The 20,967-nt window shown below is 29.4% G+C and overlaps 1 protein-coding gene across 3 annotated transcripts; it reads left to right on the top strand.

The window, feature by feature from the left end:
- The first annotated feature begins 800 nt into the window (after positions 1–800).
- On the top strand, positions 801–19,766 carry LOC100200675 (endonuclease III-like protein 1). 3 transcript variants are annotated; one of them, XR_010642363.1, is made up of 5 exons: positions 801–933; positions 3,632–4,037; positions 4,131–4,301; positions 17,830–19,174; positions 19,278–19,766. XR_010642363.1 is itself a non-coding variant. In XM_065812901.1 (5 exons), the coding sequence occupies exons 2-5, from the start codon at positions 3,636–3,638 to the stop codon at positions 19,663–19,665; spliced, it is 963 nt and encodes a 320-aa protein (XP_065668973.1). In that variant the 5' UTR covers positions 909–933; positions 3,632–3,635; the 3' UTR covers positions 19,666–19,766. The 3 variants fall into 3 exon arrangements, 2 of the variants coding, with proteins under 2 accessions (XP_065668973.1, XP_065668972.1); XM_065812901.1 differs by having other exon boundaries at positions 909–933; positions 17,830–18,089; positions 19,536–19,766; XM_065812900.1 differs by lacking the exon at positions 801–933 and adding an exon at positions 3,227–3,288 and having other exon boundaries at positions 17,830–18,089; positions 19,536–19,766.
- Positions 19,767–20,967: the final 1,201 nt, after the last annotated feature.

The following is a 20,967-nucleotide window of genomic DNA, read 5'->3' as shown; positions in this document are numbered from 1 at the left end:
TGTGATAAGTTATTTAAAACTGATACACTCAAAATAAATCAAAAAAAATTGTAACAAGATTCAAAATATCTAATAATAGTTAATTCAAAAAATTTTTGAACTGATAATATGATAACAATTCATTCAAACTTAAAAAAGAGTTAGTGAAGCAAATGTTTAACACCAAAAGCAATTTTGACATGACTATGGAAAATAATTTACTTAAGGTGGTTCATGCTCTTATTTTTAGTCGAAAATCCAAAAAAAATTTTTTGGCTTTGTGTTATACAAAATTTAATGATAAATATATATTTGGAATTTATAAAAATATAGAATACGTTGACTAAAATTTATTTTTATGTAACCCTATAAAGATTACGCCCTTAGCAACACCTTAACAACGACTCCTTAATATTAAAATAATTATCAAGTTGGAAAAAAGTGTTATAGGAGTGTCCCCACCCCCTCGCCCAAAGCTGTCATATAAGTATTTGAGTTGGCACATTGAGCATGTTTTGAACTGTAGTTGGGAAATTGCTAATATTGAGGACCCTTTTTTCTTTTTTTTTTCTTTTGGTGTTTCTTGTTGGCAAAAAAATACGCCCCCGCCCAATGGAAGACCTCTTCGGGACGGCCCTGACTGTGCGTTGTGTAGTTTATGGACATTCCCTAAAAACTATAATTTATTTGGTTCGTGAGTTTTTTAAAAAGATGTGTCTTAAAATTATTGTCATTTTTTTTCAAAATATAAAAGTTCATAACTAAGTCACATGCTTATTTGAAAATCTAAAATTTATTTTTTATTTTATACCCCTAGTTTGCACGTGCCTAAGCGACAGATATGCAAACACATTTTATAGACATAAAACATTTGTATAAAACATGAAACAAGTTTTACTAGTGATCAAGTATCAAGAAAGGATCGCATTTTATTTATGAAGTATCTTTCAAGAGGTATCCACTATCCAGAATAAACACGTAATTATTTATACGAAAAGTGCATTATTGTAATGTTTGCTGCAACTGGAAAATTAATTTTTTTGTCATTTATATATCACAAAAACTTCAGAAACATTAATACAGGAGGTTTCAAAAGTAACATAATGAGTTCTAAGAAAGTTTTTGATAAAGATATTATCGATGTTTTAAATGCACCTGATGAGTTAGAAATAAAGGGCGCCCATTCTTAATGTCAATATTGACGCTTATTGAAATAAATGTTCAAGTGCCTAAAAGTGTTAAAATGTATTTTTACTTAGTAAATTTTTTATTATTACTAACAAATTTTTTAACACTTATTTCAAATGAGTGTTAGCAGATTCTATCTATAAATCTATCATTTTTACTGTTTTACCATTTTTTAAATTTATCAAATAGCTTATATAGTCTGCAGTTTGGATTCCAAAAGAAATATTCTACTAACCAAGCACTCATAGCTATAACTTAAACCATAGGTGAGGCTTTGAACCCAAGACAGTTTGCTGGTGTAGTGTTTGTTGATTTACAAAAAGCATTTGACACTGTCAACCACAAAATTCTATTATCAAAACTATATCATTATGGTGTAAGGGGAATTGTTTTGAACTGATACAAGTCATATCTAATCCATCATCCACAAAGTATTACTATTAGTAATATCTCTTTCACTACTAAGTTTATGTCTGTAGGTATTCCTCAGGATTCAATTCTGGGTCCCCTTCTTTTTCTCATCTTCATAAATGATTTAGACACATGTGTTAAGTACTCGAAAACGCATCATTTTGCTGACACCAACCTCCTGATAGCAGAAAAATCTTTAAAAAAGCTAAATAAATACCTAAATTATGACCTTGCATCACTGGTTCAATGATTGTGATCAAACAAAAAATATTTAAATGACAAAATAACTGAATTAGTTCTATTTAAACCTTAAGGCGAAAAAATTAGTAAAATCTTAATTTTAGAATTAGTGGTCAATAACTAAATATTGTCTATAAAATGAAATATCTAGGCATATTATTGGATGAAAATCTTTTGTTCATCCAACAAAATAAATTCATATCAAACAAAGTTGAGCAAATGGACTGCTTACCAAAAAAAGGCATTTTGTGAATTACAAAAGCCTTGTGAATATTTGGCACGTTATTTTTAATTCCCATCTATGCTATGGTTGTCAAATATGGGGAAAATGTTCATCCATTTATAAAAAAACTCTTCTCCAACCAATTCTCCAAAATAAATCATTAAAAATAATTCAAATTTTTTAATAAAATAAAAATTTAAAACTCAAAAATATGAAACTCATAAAATAGAAATAAAAATATAAAACTCATAAAATAAAAATATAAAACTCTAAAAATAAAACATAAAAAAATATAAATATTCATTTAGTTTTAATCAAATACCCTCATCTTCATCATCCGTCAAAGTTTAAATGGTTGTAAAGTTTGTGGCGTTGTTATAAATCCATAACATGTAACATGTATTTAAAAAAAATCAATGAGCTATTTTCTATGTGATCTATGCAGTAATTATTCTCTATTACTAAAATTTTTTATTTATTTTATTTTAATACATATATTTTTCTATCTATTTCTTTCAAATATATTATGCTTAAAAAGCTCTGATACATAACAAAACTCTCCTAGAGGACTTCTACTTCTTTAACACTTTTTTCCAAGTCATTAACTTTTCTTCTTTTTCTTTTCTCCTTTTTATCTGTTTTAATTTTTGTCATTAATATTATCATGACTTTTATATTTTTGTTTTGCATTATTACAAATGATAATCACTATTTGCTACAAATGTTTTATTTTGAAAATAGTAAAAAAAAATATATACTGTTCCATATTATTGTATTTAATATTCTTATTTTTTTAATTGTTTCATTATTATTGTTATATTGTTAATATTATTATTAATATTATTATGCTATAATTTATACCATTATTGGTCTTTACACGTCATCAGTTTAAAACTGTTTGTAAATTTAAGTTTGTATATATATATGCACTTATTAATGTGAAAATATGTTGATTTGATTTTGATTTGGTTTATAACAAATAATATTTGGTATAAATGGTAATCTGCTATATGTTGCTTTGCAATATGCAAATTTTATTTATACCAAATAAATGTTACATGACTTAAATGAAATTAGTTATTAAATATTAGTGGCTACTTGCTGATATTACTTATCTACTCATCAAAGATATTTATTATTTTATTAACTTTAGAAACAATTTATACACACTTTATAGTTCACATTTAGGCCATAATTCATCTAACTGGAAAAAGGATAGTAAAATCTCTTTTTAAGTAAAGTTATGTGTAAATTTATTGCTTTTTTTAATATGTAAATAGCAGCTAGGTCTTTAAGATTTTTTTTTGTTTTAAAAAGATGTAATGCTGTATTTTATATAGTGATGTACAGTAATAATATAGTGACTGGTGTAATGTTATATCAAAATATTATTTTAGTAATTAATCAGAATTTATTCTGATATATGATTTCTTTTTGAATATTAATATAAAATTCTTCTACACTTAAGAGATGATAGTTCTAAAAGAAATGTGTTACAATATCTTTATTAAAATGTATGTTAAAAGTTTAAATCATAGTTGTTTTATTATTCACAAAAAAAGTTATTTGTTCAGTTTGATTTTCAATTAGTAGAATGATGGCAGCTAAACAATCGCCATATTTCACAAGCTTAAACAAAAACTCTGTAATGAAATATCAAAAACGGTTACAACGCCCTAAAATAAAAATAGAATACGATAAAAATTTACCTCTCCAACAAGAAAACTTATCAGTGAAACTAGACACTTCATCTTTGAAAGAAGAAAACCTTCCTGGGAAACAAAGTTTATGTATAAAAAAAAAAAAATCACTTGTAAAAAAAAATAGTACAGGTTTTAAAGATACAAAGATTGAAAAATCTGATTTGGGAACTTCATTTTGCCCAACAAACTGGGAAGTGATGTTAAATAATATAAAAGAAATGCGCAAAAGCAGGAATGCAATAGTAGACTCTTATGGATGCGAAAGGACTGCTGATGAAAGAGAATCTCCTGAAGTAATATAGTTGTACAAAAATTAAAGAAGATTCTATTTTTTTATTTATTAAAAGTATTATTTTTATGAACAGCATTCTTTGTTTTTTGAACAGGTTAAACGATATCAAACTTTAATATCATTAATGCTTTCTTCACAAACAAAAGACGGTGTTACATTTGCTGCAATGGATAGGTTGAAAAAACATGGTTTAACCATTCCATCTATTTTAGAAACATCAGAGTCTGTTATTGAAGAACTTATTCATCCTGTTGGGTTTTGGAAGGTATTAAAGTTGTTTACATTATTTGATTTGGGTTTTAGATAAACAAGGTGACTATAATCTGGTAATTTTTATCAGAATAGACACTTAACAACACCACAAAGGTTTTAGGAATCAGCTTATCTGTAATGTTTATTTTGTTCTTGTCTTTTTCTATGTTTTTTTTTTTTTTTGCATAAAAAGATACAAATTATATTTTATCAATAGCATGAATAATGCGGTAGTGGTGTAATGGTAGAGCGCTCGCTTCATAAGCGAGAGGTTCCGAGTTTGATTCCCACCACCTCCCTGGTAGTACCGCGCTCAACTTGTTTCTCTGCGCAGCGGCCTTGTTTGTCAAGGTTCTTGTTTTGGAGTTATAGAGTTGAGAGAGGGTTATAACCTCATGTAGCCTCCTCATCTCTAGTGGCCTTCTAGGCCTTGGGAAGGTGAATTAAAAAAAAAATAAAGAAAAAAGAATAAATGTGCATAAAATAATAATTATTTTTAGATTTAAAAAAATTTTTATAAAAAAAGTTTTAGTTCATGAACTCAAAAAATTTTTTTATTATATCAAAGCCAGATAGTAAAGTACTCAAAAATGATTTTTTTTTTTTTTACAACAACACAGTTGATGTATGTTCTGCAAAATACACTAGTTTTTAATACTTATTCTTAGTGTTTTAAATCAAATCAAATATTTTTTAAAGAATTGTCTGGTTTAGCTATAAAACGTAGGTTTATATTCAGTTGTGTAGCCATAACTTTTTGATGCTTTAGACATGACGCATTCAAGCATTGTGCCAACTCCAAACTCAATTATATTCATTTTATTTCATGCAAATGCAACTTGGAAATGCTATCACCCAAAATCCCTGACAAAAATGTTGATTGTAAACTATTACTTTATTTTAGGTCTATTGAAAAAAATTAAGTTCATGCATTGTCTTTGTAATATTTAATTAAAGTAAGCGCTTAAAATTAACTTCATTTAAAAAAAATTTAAAAAAACTTCAATTTTGTAATGAAGGAAATAAAATGTTTTTTAAAACAATTTTTTAATTAAAACTTCATTAGCTTAGGGTATATTTAGTCATGAGCATACTAAGGGGGCAAGGTTGGTGTAATTTCTTTCCTAACCCCTTCCCCAATCCTCACTGGATTTGGAAAAAATAGAAAAGAAAAGAAAAACAATACTAAATTTAATAAAAATGTTCAAATAAAATTATGACATGTATTTTAAACGTTTACTTTTTAATATATTTTCTGTAACCAACTGCTTTTTTATTTATTTAATAATATTGAATATTTCATTATTTATTGACTTATTGTATAAATTAACTTATTCTATTTAAACTAATAGGAATAAAATGATGACATCCTTGTGCCAGAAGCTGTTCTACCATCTAAATATCTTTTTCTAAATGTGCTTGAGTTCAGACAATTTCCTCCTTAAAAAGTAACTTAAAACAAATGCCAGTTATTTTGGCTTATTACAAAATTTAGTACATTTATTACAAAAAGAGTACATCGTTTAATAATTTTTTTAAACTTTCTTGACAAACTGCTCTTTTAACAGTTCTGCCCATACTATCACAAGGGAGATTTACCATAGCTGGTAGCTATGGTAAATCTCCCTTGTGATACCCATAATAATTTAATGAAGACATTTAAATGCAGAATGAATGAATGAAAAATACCCATTTATTCATTCATTCATTCTGCATTTAAATGTCTCTACTGTGATGACAAAGATTAATGAATTTTTCATTTCAAGTTTTTAATTTGTGTTGCACAACCACAGCTATCAGAAAAATACTTCACACAATACATCAGGTAGATTTTCTTTGATATATCTAGTTACATCATCTTGAATTTTATAAACAAACCGTGTTTGAACATGATCAACATCTTCTCATAAATAACAAAAAGATTTTTGTTTGAAAAATGATATTCTCTCGAAAATAAATTACAATTGTGAAAAGTGAACACTGACTTTTTTCAGTGATAACTGACACTTCATTCTGGACAACAAATTAATAATTTTTTAGCAAAATCTCCTAAAATGAAGCAATTGTTTTAGTTTAGATTTTCTTTAGATTTTTTCAAGTATCTACTTTGTGTTATTGCTATAAATGATTGTGTGGTAAGGTTGTAAATACAACTTTTTAAAACCAATAATAATTGTAATATGCTTGAATACCAGTGCATAGCTTACATTTTCAAAAGAGCAAACAATTAAACTAAAAAAATTAGAAAAATTTACCTGATGCATTAGTTGTAATGCTTTACTTAGAGTACAAGACTTTGACAAACTGACCTTGACAGTGGAATAGTCGTTTTAAAATGCTACATGCAATTCATTAAGATTGGGTAGTAATAACCTTTTTTGATCATTCTTGAAAACTCATTATTTTGAATTAAGTTAATTACTAACTTGACTGTTTCTGATGAAATAGGGTTTTCAATTCTTTTCTTCTTGCTATGATAGAATCTCTTGCTCATTTTTATTGTCTTGAAGTTCGAACAAGATACTCTGATACCTCAAAGTAATTTGATATCTTTTTCCAGTACAATTGCTTACATTTGTACTTTATGGTGTAAAGAGTCAGTTACAAAAATTTTCTCTATCTAATGATAATGTCTAGATCTTTTTTTAAGTTATTATTAGAAATGGTGCTGTTTGTTTCTACTGTTAATGAAGCTTCATCTATATCATATGCTAATAAACCATATTTGCAACTCTGTCTATAGTGTAATCAAACTTTTGTTTTAACAAGAAATTCTATAGAGGTATCATGGGGCAAATTAGGCAATCACAAATTGTATTGGGCTGAAGCCGTTTAGCAATCTTGAAAGCATATTATTTGAAGCAGTCATGATTGCTAATTTTTTAAAATTTGCGATCACTAATTTTTATAATTCTTTATGAAAAAAGGTTTCATCATCATTTAAAATAATGTTGATACAAAATAACCTTGTCAGATGTATATTACCTACATATATTACCAAATGTATATTATAGACATTATTTTTCAAGGCAAAGTTGGGCAAAGCTAATTAACGTGATGTACTTTTCAGACATTTTAAAATTAACGTGTGTACTTTTCAGACCACGAGTGTCACCAAGAAATTTAAGTCTTAGTGACACTTGTGTCTTGTCTTTTAAGTTTGTTTATTTATATATGCTTTTGAAGTTAATTTTTTTTTTTTATTTTTTTATTTTTTTATTTTTTTTAAACATCTTCGCTTCCAACAAGGCTGCAAGCAGCCACTAATTAAAGTTGGAAGTTACTGTAAGAGAAAAGATGAAGGTTGTAGAGCAAGATAACGATTGACAGACGATTTAAAAGATTGCAAATTATATGAATCAGGAAAGCAAGATGAAGGAAACGAATTCCAAAGAACTGATGTTCGAGGAAAAAAACTAGACGAATAAGCGTTTTTGGAGCACTTAGGAACAGTCACAGAAAAAGGATGACACTTAATTGAATGACGAGTAACACGAGAATGAATTTTAGTAGATGGCACAAGAGACGCTAGCTCTTTAGAGCAGTGCCCATTATAGTATTTGTAAAAAAGAGAAAGAGAAGCAACATTACGACGATGTGATAATGGTTGAAGGTTGGCCGCAAGAGCAGGTCCAACTATGTTTACAATGCATTTTTGCACCTTGTCTAAAAGAGAAAGGGCATCATTAGAAGATCCGCCCCAGATATGGCAACAGTATTCCATACAAGGCCGGATTTGAGATTTATAGAGATAGAGAATAGAATCCAGAGTAAGAAAGTGGCGAGCTCGATAAAGAGATGCAACCTTAGCAGATGCTAATTTTGCAACCGATTTGATATATGGTTTCCAAGAAAGATTGGAAGTAAGAGTTAATCCTAGAAGATGAAGAGTAGGTGACTCATCGAGTACATCACCGTTCATAAATATAGGAAGATCTAAATTATTGCGATAACGATTGGCTGAAAAAAATTGAGTTTTATCTGAATTAAAGTTCACCAGCCACTGTGAGCCCCATGCTGTAGCAGAAGTGAGATCCTTTTCAAGCTCAAATGCCCCCTCCAGGCAATCAGAGGGTGTTGGTTTCTTATCACGACAAGAATAAATGGTATTATCATCAGCAAACAATGCCACCTTAGATGTGAGAATATCTGGAAGATCGTTAATATAAATTAAAAAGAGTATAGGGCCAAGGATAGAACCTTGAGGAACCCCTGAAGTTACAGAATAAGAAGAAGAGTGTTGTCCATCAAGGACAACTTTTATGCTACGATTGGAAAGGAAGGATTCAATGATCTTAAAGATGTTGCCGGATACACCATAAGAAGAAAGCTTATGGAGAAGACCAGCATGCCAAACTTTATCAAACGCTTTTGAAATGTCAAGAGCGATGGCCTTAACCTCTCCACCTTCATCTAATGCACGATAAAACCTGTCAGTTATTACTGTTAGCAAATCAGCTGTAGAACGAGAAGATCGAAATCCATATTGATGGTCAGAAAGCAAGTTATTAGATTCAAGATGAGAAATTAGGTGTTTGTTAATTAAAGATTCAAAAACCTTGCTTATGATAGGAAGAAGACTTATGGGACGGTAGTTAGACGAATCAGATTGCTCCCCAGAATTTTTGAAGATAGGGATAATAGATGCGGCTTTCCAGCAGGCTGGAAAGCAAGACTCTGATAAGCACTTGTTGAATAGTTTTGAGAGTATAGACGACAGCTCCGGAGAACACTTCTGCAAGACAATAACAGGTATGTTGTCTGGGCCACAAGCTGTAGAAGAGTCTAGGCAGGAGATCACTTTAGATACAGATGCTGGAGTGATATGAATGTCAAGCAATGGATCAACCTGTTTGTTGGCAATATCAGGTAGAACGCAATTAGTGGAATCAAGAGATGATATTGATGAAAAGTTTTTAGCAAACAGTTCGGCTTTGTCTTTAGGTGAGGTGACAAAGTCTGAACCATACAAGAGAGGTGGAATTATAGATTTGCCCTTATTATTGATATTATTAAAGATTCTCCAGAAGTCACGAGAGCCTAATTTTTGAGATGAGATACGAGATTTCATGACCTGAGAATAGCGGGTTTTGGTGTTAGACAAAACCTTTTTACAGTTGTTTCTAGCAGTAATAAACAGACGTCTGTTTTCTGGAGAATTGTTTTTCTGATAAATATGGAAGTAACGGTTTCGATTGGCAATCGCAGCAGCACAGTGTGAGGAAAACCATGGAGGAGAGTGAGACTTGACCTGGAATCGTCGAGAGGGAATAAAAGATTCCATGCCAGCCTGAATCCACGAAGTTATGTAAGAAGCACATTTGTCGACAGGAAGTAGAAAGATTTCTACCCAAGGGCCATCACGAAGAAAATCACGGAAAGAATCCCAGTCAGCTTTACTGTAGTTGTAAGAGGTTCGATAATAGGGGGATTCAGGTGATGAAGAAGAATGAGATATTAGTTTTAAAGAGATCAAACTGTGATCAGAAGCACCTAAGGGTGAATGTGGAGAAACTGAGCACTGACTAGGATCAGAAACAAGACATAAGTCAAGTAGAGAAGGTAAATGATTCGGGTTGTCAGGAAAGCGAGTTGGAAAGTTGACTATTTGAGTTAGGGATTGAGAAAGGCAAAAGTTGTGGGCTTTAATGCCTGCAGAGTCACTGACACTAGAGCCAAGCCATTCAGAGTGGTGAGCATTAAAGTCACCGACAACAACTATATTAGCTGATGGATAAAGAGAGAGGGCTTGGTCAATATGATCAGAAATAACATCAAAAAGAGTGCAGTCTTGAGATGAAGGAGAGCGATATAGAACAAAGAGAAAGGCAATAGAGTGAAGTGGTGCTAAACGAAAGCACATGAAAGAATAGTCTGTGGATTCAAACCTAGTTTCACGACAAACAGGTGAATTCTTACGAATGTAAATGCCCAGGCCAAGCATGTGACTATTGGAGTCTTTACGAATCAGAGGAAGATAACCATCAACACTAAGATCACAAGATGAGACAGCTGAACTCAAATTAGTCTCACAAAGAGCAAGTAGGTCTGATGAACTTTGCAAGAGATAAGACTCAACAGAAGAAAAGTTACTTCGAAGACCACGAATATTAGTGAATGATAGGTTTAGAGAACTTGGTGATGATGATGTTTTTTTGTGTTTTATAGTTTTTGGTACTTTATTCATTTTTAAATTAGTTTGAAGAACTTGACTCAAAGCATAGATAGTACTGGGAACACCGTTTAATAGCCCAAGCAATTGCCTCATTACTACTAATAAACCCTAAGCCGTAACAAAGGGCTCCAAATGTGGCCTCCGCAATGCACACCAAAAGTACAAAGAGGGACACCATCCATGCGCAACATGGCACTGTTAATACTTTGATATTTTTCAGCTGTTGATGGAATCAGCCTCTCTGAGAGCTACCACAGAGTTCGGGAAACCTGACTACCAGCCGGCCTCAGAACCATAAAACTGAGTTTTAGAGCTGTACCCTCATAAGGAGATAATAGAATGAGTTGCCTAGTCGTAAAAACAGTGACACAAGCAAACCCATGCATTGAGTCAAGAAGATCCAGCATTCAACATCCTAAACTGGAAACAATGTATTAAAAATACATCTGCGCCAGCCTAATAGATGAAGAAGGGGTGCAAGGCTGGTCAACAGATAGAATCTGTTTACCCCTTAAGTCTTTGCCTAGGAGGCCTTCTACAAGACAGTAGCTGGGTGCATTTAACATCTGCCCAAGATGAGTATTTTTATCGAGACACCATCTCTAGCCTTTACTCAACCAAGAGCCCCAAGGCAGGGGGTGTTTTATATCGGAGTTGGCATCTCCTAGCCTTTGCCTAAAAATGCGTATCCTACAAGGCAGCAGGACATGAAGCAGATTGTACTGGGTTACATGTTACCAGTAGCAGGATAACCTGATCTGACAAAATTAAAGTAGTAACAAGCTTTTATTTACCGCATTTTCTCACTTTTAGATTCCCATTGCTTCTGCAAAATAAATTATACATCAGCTACTAAAGTACTTCTAACCTAGTGTTACATATACTTTTTTTTTAAATTATTGTTTTTTTAAATTCTAATTCACTTCCAACAAGGCTGCAAGCAACCACTATTAAGTTGGGAGTTTCTAGAAAACAGAGTAGAGTTATAGAGCAGGGAAGCGATTGACAGAAGACTCGAAAGGTACAACAATGAAAGAGAGGCTCAAGTTTGGCAAATAAAGTCACTGTTAAGCCTAATCTTTTACAGAAGTGAGATTAGATTCCAGATTGGCTGCCTGTTCTAAGCGATTGAAAAGAGAAGACATCAAAACAGGAGTATAAAGTTGAGTTATCAGCAAATAGAGCCACTTTAGATGTAAGGTTGTCAGGAAGATCAATAATGTAAATAAGAAATAAGACAGGACCAAGGATAGAATCTCGAGGTACCCCAGAAGTTACTAAAAATGAAGAAGAGTGTTAGCCTTCAAAGATGACTTTAGTAAAGCGCTTAGAAAAAAATCTTTGAGTCACAGCGGGTAGAAAATTAGCCGTAAAACCAGAAAATTGAAAACCATGTTGGTTGTCAGGTAGTATATTATTTGACTCAAGATGGGATGTTAGAAATTTGTTAATGAAAAACTCAATGACCTTACTAATAATAGAGAGAAGACTGATCAGACAATAGTTGGAGAAATCGGAATGTTCTCCAGAGTTTTTAAAAAATGGAACCACAGATGTCATTTTCCAACAGGCAAGAAAATAAGATTCAGTCAAGCACTTATTAAATAGTTTAAAGAGAAATAAAGATAGTTCTGGAGAACACCTTTGTAAGACTTTGACAGGAATGTTATCTGGACCACAAGCCATAGAAAAGTTTAATTAAGAAATCACTTTAGTAATAGAAACTGGAGTGGTTTGAATGTCTAAAAATGAATTAACCTGTTTAACTGGAATGGCAGGAAGAGTAAGGCCATAAGATTCAAGAGTCGAATTAGAAAAAAGGTTCTTTGCAAATACTTCAGCCTTATCCTTGGGAGAGGTAATAAGATCAATCCCATGAATTATAGATGGAATGTTAGACCTTTGTTAATTAACAGTATTTTCTTGTAAAATATTTGCTGAAAATAAATTTTCTATTGACATTACCTAAAAAACAGGTTTAAATAAGTTTTTAAATTAACTGAAAATTTAATTATTATCATAAATAAAATATATTTCTTTTCATTAACATATTAGTTCTATTGTAGTTATAATAGATGTAAGATTTATTTTTATTCTTTTTTCATTTCTCCATATTCTAAATATTTATTGTTTACAATATTGCTAGCCAAATAAAAAACTAAACAATAAAATTCTTGCACATGATTTTATAAAATTCTTGTTATATGATTTTTAAGGATAATCTAAAGTCAAACTTTCAAAACACCATAGTGTGTATTCCAATAATCTAAAGTGTTAGGCTATTAATAATCTGATATAAATAATGAAAATGAATTAAAATACAAAAAAACAATTTATTAAGTTTAAAATACAAACAAATCAGTATGAAAAATCTTTTTTTTTTCATTATGTTTTAAATTCTATTTTAGAACTAATTTGTCACTATTAATTCATTTTTATAAAGTAATAGTGACAAATTAAAATAATAAAGAAAATCTAATGAGGAAGGGGAGGGGGGGAGATGCCCCATTCCCTTGTCCACTTTGCATGGCCATGTCTATGGCAAATGAGGAAGGGGAGGGGGGCCATGTCTATGAATATGTCTTAAACTAGTTATTAAATAACTTTTTTTATTTTAATAAATTTAATTTTTGTTATCATCAAAGAAGTTGTCAAAACTAAAAAAATGTCAAAATTAAAAAAAAGTTTAAGTGTAAACCGGTCTAAAAATTAAAAATATAAACTAAATGATAAAAATAAAAATTACCACCCACCTGCTTATTAAGACCCCCTTGTTTATTAGATCTGGAAAAAAATTACCACCCACCCGTTTATACTCACCGCACCTTGTAAACACCTGAGAGCAACGGGAATAAATCAACAGTTCAAGTATTTATTAACTTTTGTTTCTTCATCCCCTATCTTCTATTTAATTTTCTTTCAGATTGATGTACGAAAATTTACAAATATTTACAATCAATATTTTTGCCAGGGATTTTGGGTGACAGCCTCCATTTTTTCTAAAAATCCGTAATTTACGTCAATAATTTTGAATAAAATTGGATAAATGAAGCATTTCTTGAGACTATCAAATCTATATAATAGTATGTTTGAATTCCTTGAGCAAAAATCTATTTGGGTTTCAAATTTTAGGAAAACCCTCCAAAACATTATCAAGATATACGGACTGCAAATGATGTAAAATAAAACAATTATGAGATGTAGGTGTGACGTGGTTTAGATGGAATGACCGTAATATCTTATTTGTAATATCCAATGAGATTTGTAGTGATAAATGTATGTGTGCTTGTATGTATGTATGTATATGTGTATGTATGTATTTGTGATGGCAAAAATCCCGGACATTTTCAATCCGGGATTTCGGGATTGAGAAACTTGTCCCTGGGAAATCCCGGGATTGAATAAAAAAAACGTAATCGTAGAAAGCGAAGCACAAGAAGAACTAATGTTCTTCTTATGCTTCGCTTTCTACGATTACGTTTTAGGATTTATCAAACACTTAGAAATGATTAATATAATGATAATATAAATAAAATACTTTATTCATTAATGAACCTAAGTAATTTAAATTATAAAACAATACCATGAAATAATAACACAGTTTAAATAAAAATAATAACTACAAATAATATGAACATGCATGAATATACATGAGTTGTATTTATTTTTGAAAGTGCTACTCTAAAAAATCAAAGTGTCAATCATTTCATCGCTTAATCGTGTTCGATTTCTTGAACATAAAAACCCAGCGGGTGAGAATGCTCGTTCGGACTACACTTTTGTTGGCCGTACAGATAGTATATATTCATGTTTTTTAAAGGTGATCACATCTTAAGCTAATGCTTTTAAAGAAAAGTATTTCTTTTTAAATTTTAGAAGTTATTTTTCTACCCTTATAGGTTGTTTTCGTATTGAATCCTTTTTACATAACTTCATTCAATTGTTCACTAATTGCTTTGACATTATTATTACACTTGTGGCTTAAAAAGGCCTGGTTCAAATGAACACAGCTATCACTACTCAAGTCTGCTGCTGTTATTATATCTGCCGAGTTTAAACATTTTATCTGGTTTATCATAACTTTTTTTATTTTGAGTACTTGTATTTGGTACAAAAACTTCTGAGATTTTTTATGAAGTAACCTGACCATGAAGATATACTAAAGTCCTTAACGGTGTTCCCTCTCTTTAATTCGGTAACTCAAAGCATCATACACTTATTTTTGATTCCAGATTGTTGTTCTTATCTTTTTGTCAACATAAACTCTAATCTCATGTCAGAAAAAATTAAAGTCGAGTTTCGTTGACAAAGCAAAATGTACTACTAAATCAAATATCATTTTACATTCCTTTTCATTTATCTTAATTGAATCATCAATATTGGAATTCAATTCTAAATGTAGAAGTGCCTTTTTAACACAAAAAATTTTTAAATTTTAACTTCACAAATCAGTCTAGCATAAGCAACAAGCTGTTCCATCGGGTTTTGCAACCCAAGATTAAATGGATGACCTTTCCAAACTCAACTTTTACATACTTTTGTAAATAATTTTCATTTTTGCTTGGGTCCTTTTAAACATTTTTACAATTTTCCTGACTTGTTATAATGGGTCCAATAGTTTGGTGCCTAATTTTAACTTTAGATGTTTTTTTTAATTAACAATAAATCATTTGAGTTTCGAATATATACTTCCTCTTTAGAAAACAATTTCTACTTTAAATAACGATAACTAAAGTTTATTTAATAAACCTTCTGTATTTTGATAAATTCATTAATAAAACCGATGTTAAAAAAACTTTTGTAAAAAAATTGAAATTAGAATGAATTAGAAAGTTCAAAATAAAATTAAGGTATTCCTTATATTAAAATTTTTTGATCTTCCCATCAGCAAGCGATAAAATTTTATTTATTTTTAATAGCATATTAGTTTTAATATTAACTATATTAACATTTTTTATATGTTTAATCATACATATTTTGCAGAAAAGCATTGTTTTTAGTTTGTATTTTCGATAAAATGCAGAAAGGGAGAGGATAAAAAGAAAACATTGCAAAGAGAATAATTACAAAACCAAACAGCTACTATTCCAAAACCTATATTTACATTTTATGATGTACACATTTTTTAATTACAAATTAAGTGTAAACTTTTTGTTCTTTTACTTTTTTTATCACTTTTTTTTATCTCGAAATCCCGGGAAATTTCGGAGAGTACTCCCAGGAATTCGGGATGAAAAATTTGTACGGGATTGCCATCCCCAGTATGTATTTAATGTATGTATGTATGTATGTATGTATGTATGTATGTATGTATGTATGTATGTATGTATGTATGTATGTATGCATGTATGTATGTGTTTGTATGTATGTATGTACATATGTATGTAGGCTTTTGGCCTAATCCTACATACATATGTATGTACATATGTATGTAGAATTAGGGTATTATGAGCACCTTAAGCAAAAATTAAAATATTTCCAAAAATAATAATGCTGGATCCAAAATTTTTTGCGAATAAACAATTTTTAGGGATACTACTCATAATCCACTTAGATATTTGGGCACCTGAATTTTTTTCTTAAAACACAGAGGTTTTAAAAAAGTAGCAAAAGTAAAAAAAACTCATATTTCCCAGACCACTTGGTAATATGAGCACTTTAAGTTAGCTCAAAAAAAAATACCAACCTGACAATTAGAACTAATTTGTGGAGTAAAATGATTCGTTATTAACATAACTCTTCATTAAAAGATCAAAATAACATTGAGTAAAAAAATACCAACCTGACAATTAGAACTAATTTGTGGAGTAAAATGATTCGTTATTAACAAAACTCTTCATTAAAAGATCAAAATAACATTGAGTAAAAAAATACCAACCTGACAATTAGAACTAATTTGTGGAGTAAAATGATTCGTTATTAACAAAACTCTTCATTAAAAGATCAAAATAACATTGAGTAAAAAAATACCAACCTGACAATTAGAACTAATTTGTGGAGTAAAATGATTCGTTATTAACAAAACTCTTCATTAAAAGATCAAAATAACATTGAGTAAAAAAATACCAACCTGACAATTAGAACTAATTTGTGGAGTAAAATGATTCGTTATTAACATAACTCTTCATTAAAAGATCAAAATAACATTGAAGCCACTTTATTGAAACAATACTACTTTTTATTGAAACAATACTACGCAACAACAACAACAACAACAACAACAACAAAAAATTTGTTATTTTTTTCAATTTTATTAATTCAAACCTTTAAACAATAAAATTACAATTTTTTTTGAATTTAAATTACAGTATTTAAGTTTTATATTTAGTATTGTTAAAGTATTAAGATTTTTAACTATGTTTTGTTTTTATTCAAAAAGCAATTGAAACCACTGCAATTTTTAGGACTTTAAACTAGGCAATAAAATTTTTAAATAAAAAACACTTGTTAATTTGGCATGCTCATATTACACAAAAATGGTATTTTTAAATTAAGTCAAAATTAAATAATTTATATTCATTGTTTTTCAAACAAAAATAAAAGTTTCTAGCTAACATATTTTTCTTTATGAAAAATTAAATTTTATTTTAGCATCAAAATTCTGCGCCAAAATTCATTTTAGCATCAAAATTCTGCGCGACAGATTTTTTCATGTGTGATGATAATATTTTAACAACGCAAAAAATGTAATAGCGTTTTAATAAAATGAGAACCGCTAATTACTGCATATAGATTCACGCTAATTATACTGATTCCTGTTATCACCACATACAGTCGATTCAAAAAATACAAAGCAACTTTAACTTCGCTGCTTACATTTTAGAAATTTTTTAGTATCTCATAATACGAAGGTCCTCGTATTACCCGAATCTACCCTATGTATGTATGTATGTATGTATGTATGTATGTATGTATGTATGTATGTATGTATGTATGTATGTATGCTTGTATGAATGCATGCATGCATGCATGCATGCATGCATGTATGTATGTATGTATGTATTGCAGTAATATGAAAATGGTTCGGAAAAAATTTTTTTTCAAGGGGAGAGAGGAGGGAGGATCACATTTATTGATAAGGTATCGTCTGCACTGAATTTTTTTGGATTAAAAATATAGTTCTATTATGAACTAAATTCTTAATCCAAAAAATATCAAGTATTTTCAAACTTTTATTTTTGTTAAGATTTTTTTTATTATCTAAATTTTTTCTATATTTACTTAATTATTACAGTTTTTATGTTTTATTATGAATTGTTTCATGATTTTTTTGTTTTAGTTACTGTATTTTTATGAAGTTTAACGCATTTCTATTATAATAAATTTATTCGAATATTTTTTTTTAATAATTTAAAGTTATTTTTAGAAAAAAGCTGCTTATATTAAAAAAGCTACTACTATTTGTCGTGATAAATTTAATAATGATATTCCGGATTCGTTACAAGGTTTACTTTCTTTACCTGGAGTAGGACCAAAAATGGCGCATATATGTATGAATGCTGCTTGGGGAGTTGTGACAGGCATAGGAGTTGATACTCATGTTCATAGAATTTCAAATCGATTGAAATGGGTAAATACAAAGACGCCAGAAGAAACTAGAAAACGTTTAGAAGCATTGCTACCAAGGTTATTACTCTAAAATTTATACCAACCATGCATTTTAATGTTCATTTTCCTTAATTATGTAAACTTGTGTTTTCTTTAATTGTGGAAATTCAATAGCCAAAGGGTAATTCTACAATTTCTTCACTTTTTGAACCTCTATATTTTCGTTGAACTTCTTTGGAATTTTACAAAATAAAGTTCATTTACTAAATTTTGACCGGAACAGTTCAAAAATGTGCAATTTTAACATTAGGCCGGTTTCTGAAAATTTCCGGTTTTTTCATCTTTTTTTTTCAAACTTTTTGCCTAATAAAATGTGAAACGACATAAATAACCTAATAAACAAATAAATGGCGAAAATAAGAAAATAAACATTTAGAATGCTTTTTTTTTCAATGTAAAATTCTAAACATTTGCATTTTTAATGCTAAAATATGAAGCAAACATGCTAAAATATGAAACAAACATGCTAAATGTGTTAAAACATGCTGAAAATAACTAGTTTATATAAATATCGGGGTCAAATATTTTGAGCTTTTGTAAAATAAATTCTTTTTTGTTTTTAATATTTTCAGTTATTTATAGTTTAAATTGTCTAAAACACATCCTGTTTTGTTTTTGTAAAACTAATTCATATAAAAACTAATGAAATGCCAATTGACGTGTATTTGTTTTTTAATTTTTGTCAGTTTTTTGTTTGTTTTTTGTTTTTGTCAGTAGTCTATAAAAGGTTCATTTGTAAAACTTTATTGGAATAAAAGTAACATCATCTACCAGAACAAAGCAGAGATTTTGTTAAAATTGGATCTAGAAAGGTAAAAATTATTTTTACCATAAAAATTAGGCGTTTAAGAAGAATCGTTATTCTTATTTGTTTGAAGAAATCCTTCGTCCAAATTAAGTTGTTTATTTAGATGTTTTTTATTCGGTTTATGACATCAGAGGCATGTGAAACGCTATTAAAATAACGAAGAAAAAACGATTTATATCTTTGCGCTGTAACATCAAATTAACAAGCTAAACAATATTATTTGTCACTCCCAAAAGTATTTGAAAATATATCTATATGGCAGAAGGTTTGTTGTGGTCTAATGCACACTTCAATCGTAAGTAGTTAGAATATTTTATTATATATACTTTTAAATTTACATTTTCTAACATAGCAAAGTAAAGTTTTAAACTCATGTTGTTATTTCTCATTTTTTTAAGGAAAACGTTTTTTAAAAATGTTTTAAAGCCGAGTCATTTTGAGAAGCCAGTCCGATATTAAAAAATTGCGATATCTTGAGACGCCCCTACATTTTTTGGCTGAAAATTTGCATACGACATTTTTTTTCATAAATATAAAAATTATGTGTCAAAATATGAAACTAAAAAAATGCACATGATTCAATTTGTGGAATTACCTGAATGGCAATTACTCTCTGTAATAAAAATACTGTTAGTTAATTTTTACATTTACTTTAGATGTGAGTGGGATGATATTAATATTTTACTAGTTGGATTTGGTCAACAAATTTGTCTACCTGTCAATCCGAAATGTATCTCGTGTTTAAATTATGATATATGTCCGTCATCTATTAAGAGTATTCATTAAAAATGCTGAAAAGAAAGTATACTTAGTGAACATAGCATTAATCATTTTTCTAAAATATGAAGATTTAAATATAAAAGATTTTTAAATAACATCTTGATCAATCCATGTAATCGGTTGTTAGTAAGTACGAAAATATGAGTTTTAACCCCTTCCCACCGGATGATTCATAACGAGCTCTTGAGTTTTCCACTCACTCAAGCGTTTGTACTTTCCAAAAGTACAAACGCTTTTTATCTACTCCTATTATGTCAAACTCAAAGAAAAGTCTCCTTCCCATGTTAAGCTAGACTAAATCGAAAAAATTCATGTTCAACAAAATTCAAGTCAAACATCATCAAAATCATTCTACTTGAAGAGCTTTTCAAACATCATCAAAATCATTCTACTTAAAGAAGCTTTACAATGATATGTATTACTTGTTTCAAAGAATAACAGTTATTGAGTATTTTTACAAGTAATAAAATGTTTATACGGAATAACTATAAATAGATATAGTTTCCTGGTGTCCAATAATACTAAAAGTGTTAATTTGCTCTCATTGCTCTCTTGAATTTTTACATTTAATGATAATCAATACTCATAAGCTTATTATTTATAGTTTCGTTTTAAAATTTTACTAAAAATATTTTTAAATTGAGATTTTTTTGCACAATATACTTGTAGGACGTTTATTAATTAACCCCTCCCCCTCCCTCCTCCCGAGCTTATTAAGAGCTTTATTAATTTTTACTTTTTATCAGCAAAGAAATTGTAAAAATCAAAAAAAAAAATTTTTAAGCGTAAACCGGAATAAAAATTAGTAGACATTAAAGAAAATTCCAAGAAATGTTAGTGTCATTGGTTTTATTAAGAAGTGATTAACTATCTTTTTATGAATTGGCGTACATCTTAATCTTGTTTTTATTGGAATAATTGCAACATCTAATTACGCTCTATTAATAAACTATAGGTGTGTTTCATAGATGTTGTGGTTTTTTCTTTTCTGACTAATTATCATTCTAATAGACCACATACTAAGGACTGCAAAGATAAGATCAGCTCATTAAAGCACATCATTACCCGCTTCAACAGTTTAAGTGTAAGTGAGTTTTGAAAAGAATTTAAGTAAAAGTAAAAACCAATCAAATAACTTTGGTCATCTTAAACCTGCAAGTATATCGATATTTTGTGTATCTTTTTTCTCGGTTAATCAGCTGCTGCAAATTAGACCTTTTTGTTCACTTTACCTCTATATTTTTCATTTATTTTTAATGGTTTTCAATAAAATATCTAATTCTAAAACTGATACAAAATTTGCCTATA

This window comes from Hydra vulgaris, chromosome 12 (genome assembly GCF_038396675.1).
Source record: "Hydra vulgaris chromosome 12, alternate assembly HydraT2T_AEP".
Lineage (NCBI taxonomy): Eukaryota > Metazoa > Cnidaria > Hydrozoa > Anthoathecata > Hydridae > Hydra > Hydra vulgaris.
Note: the sequence above shows the minus strand (reverse complement) of the source record. Positions and strands in the feature narration are given on the sequence as shown.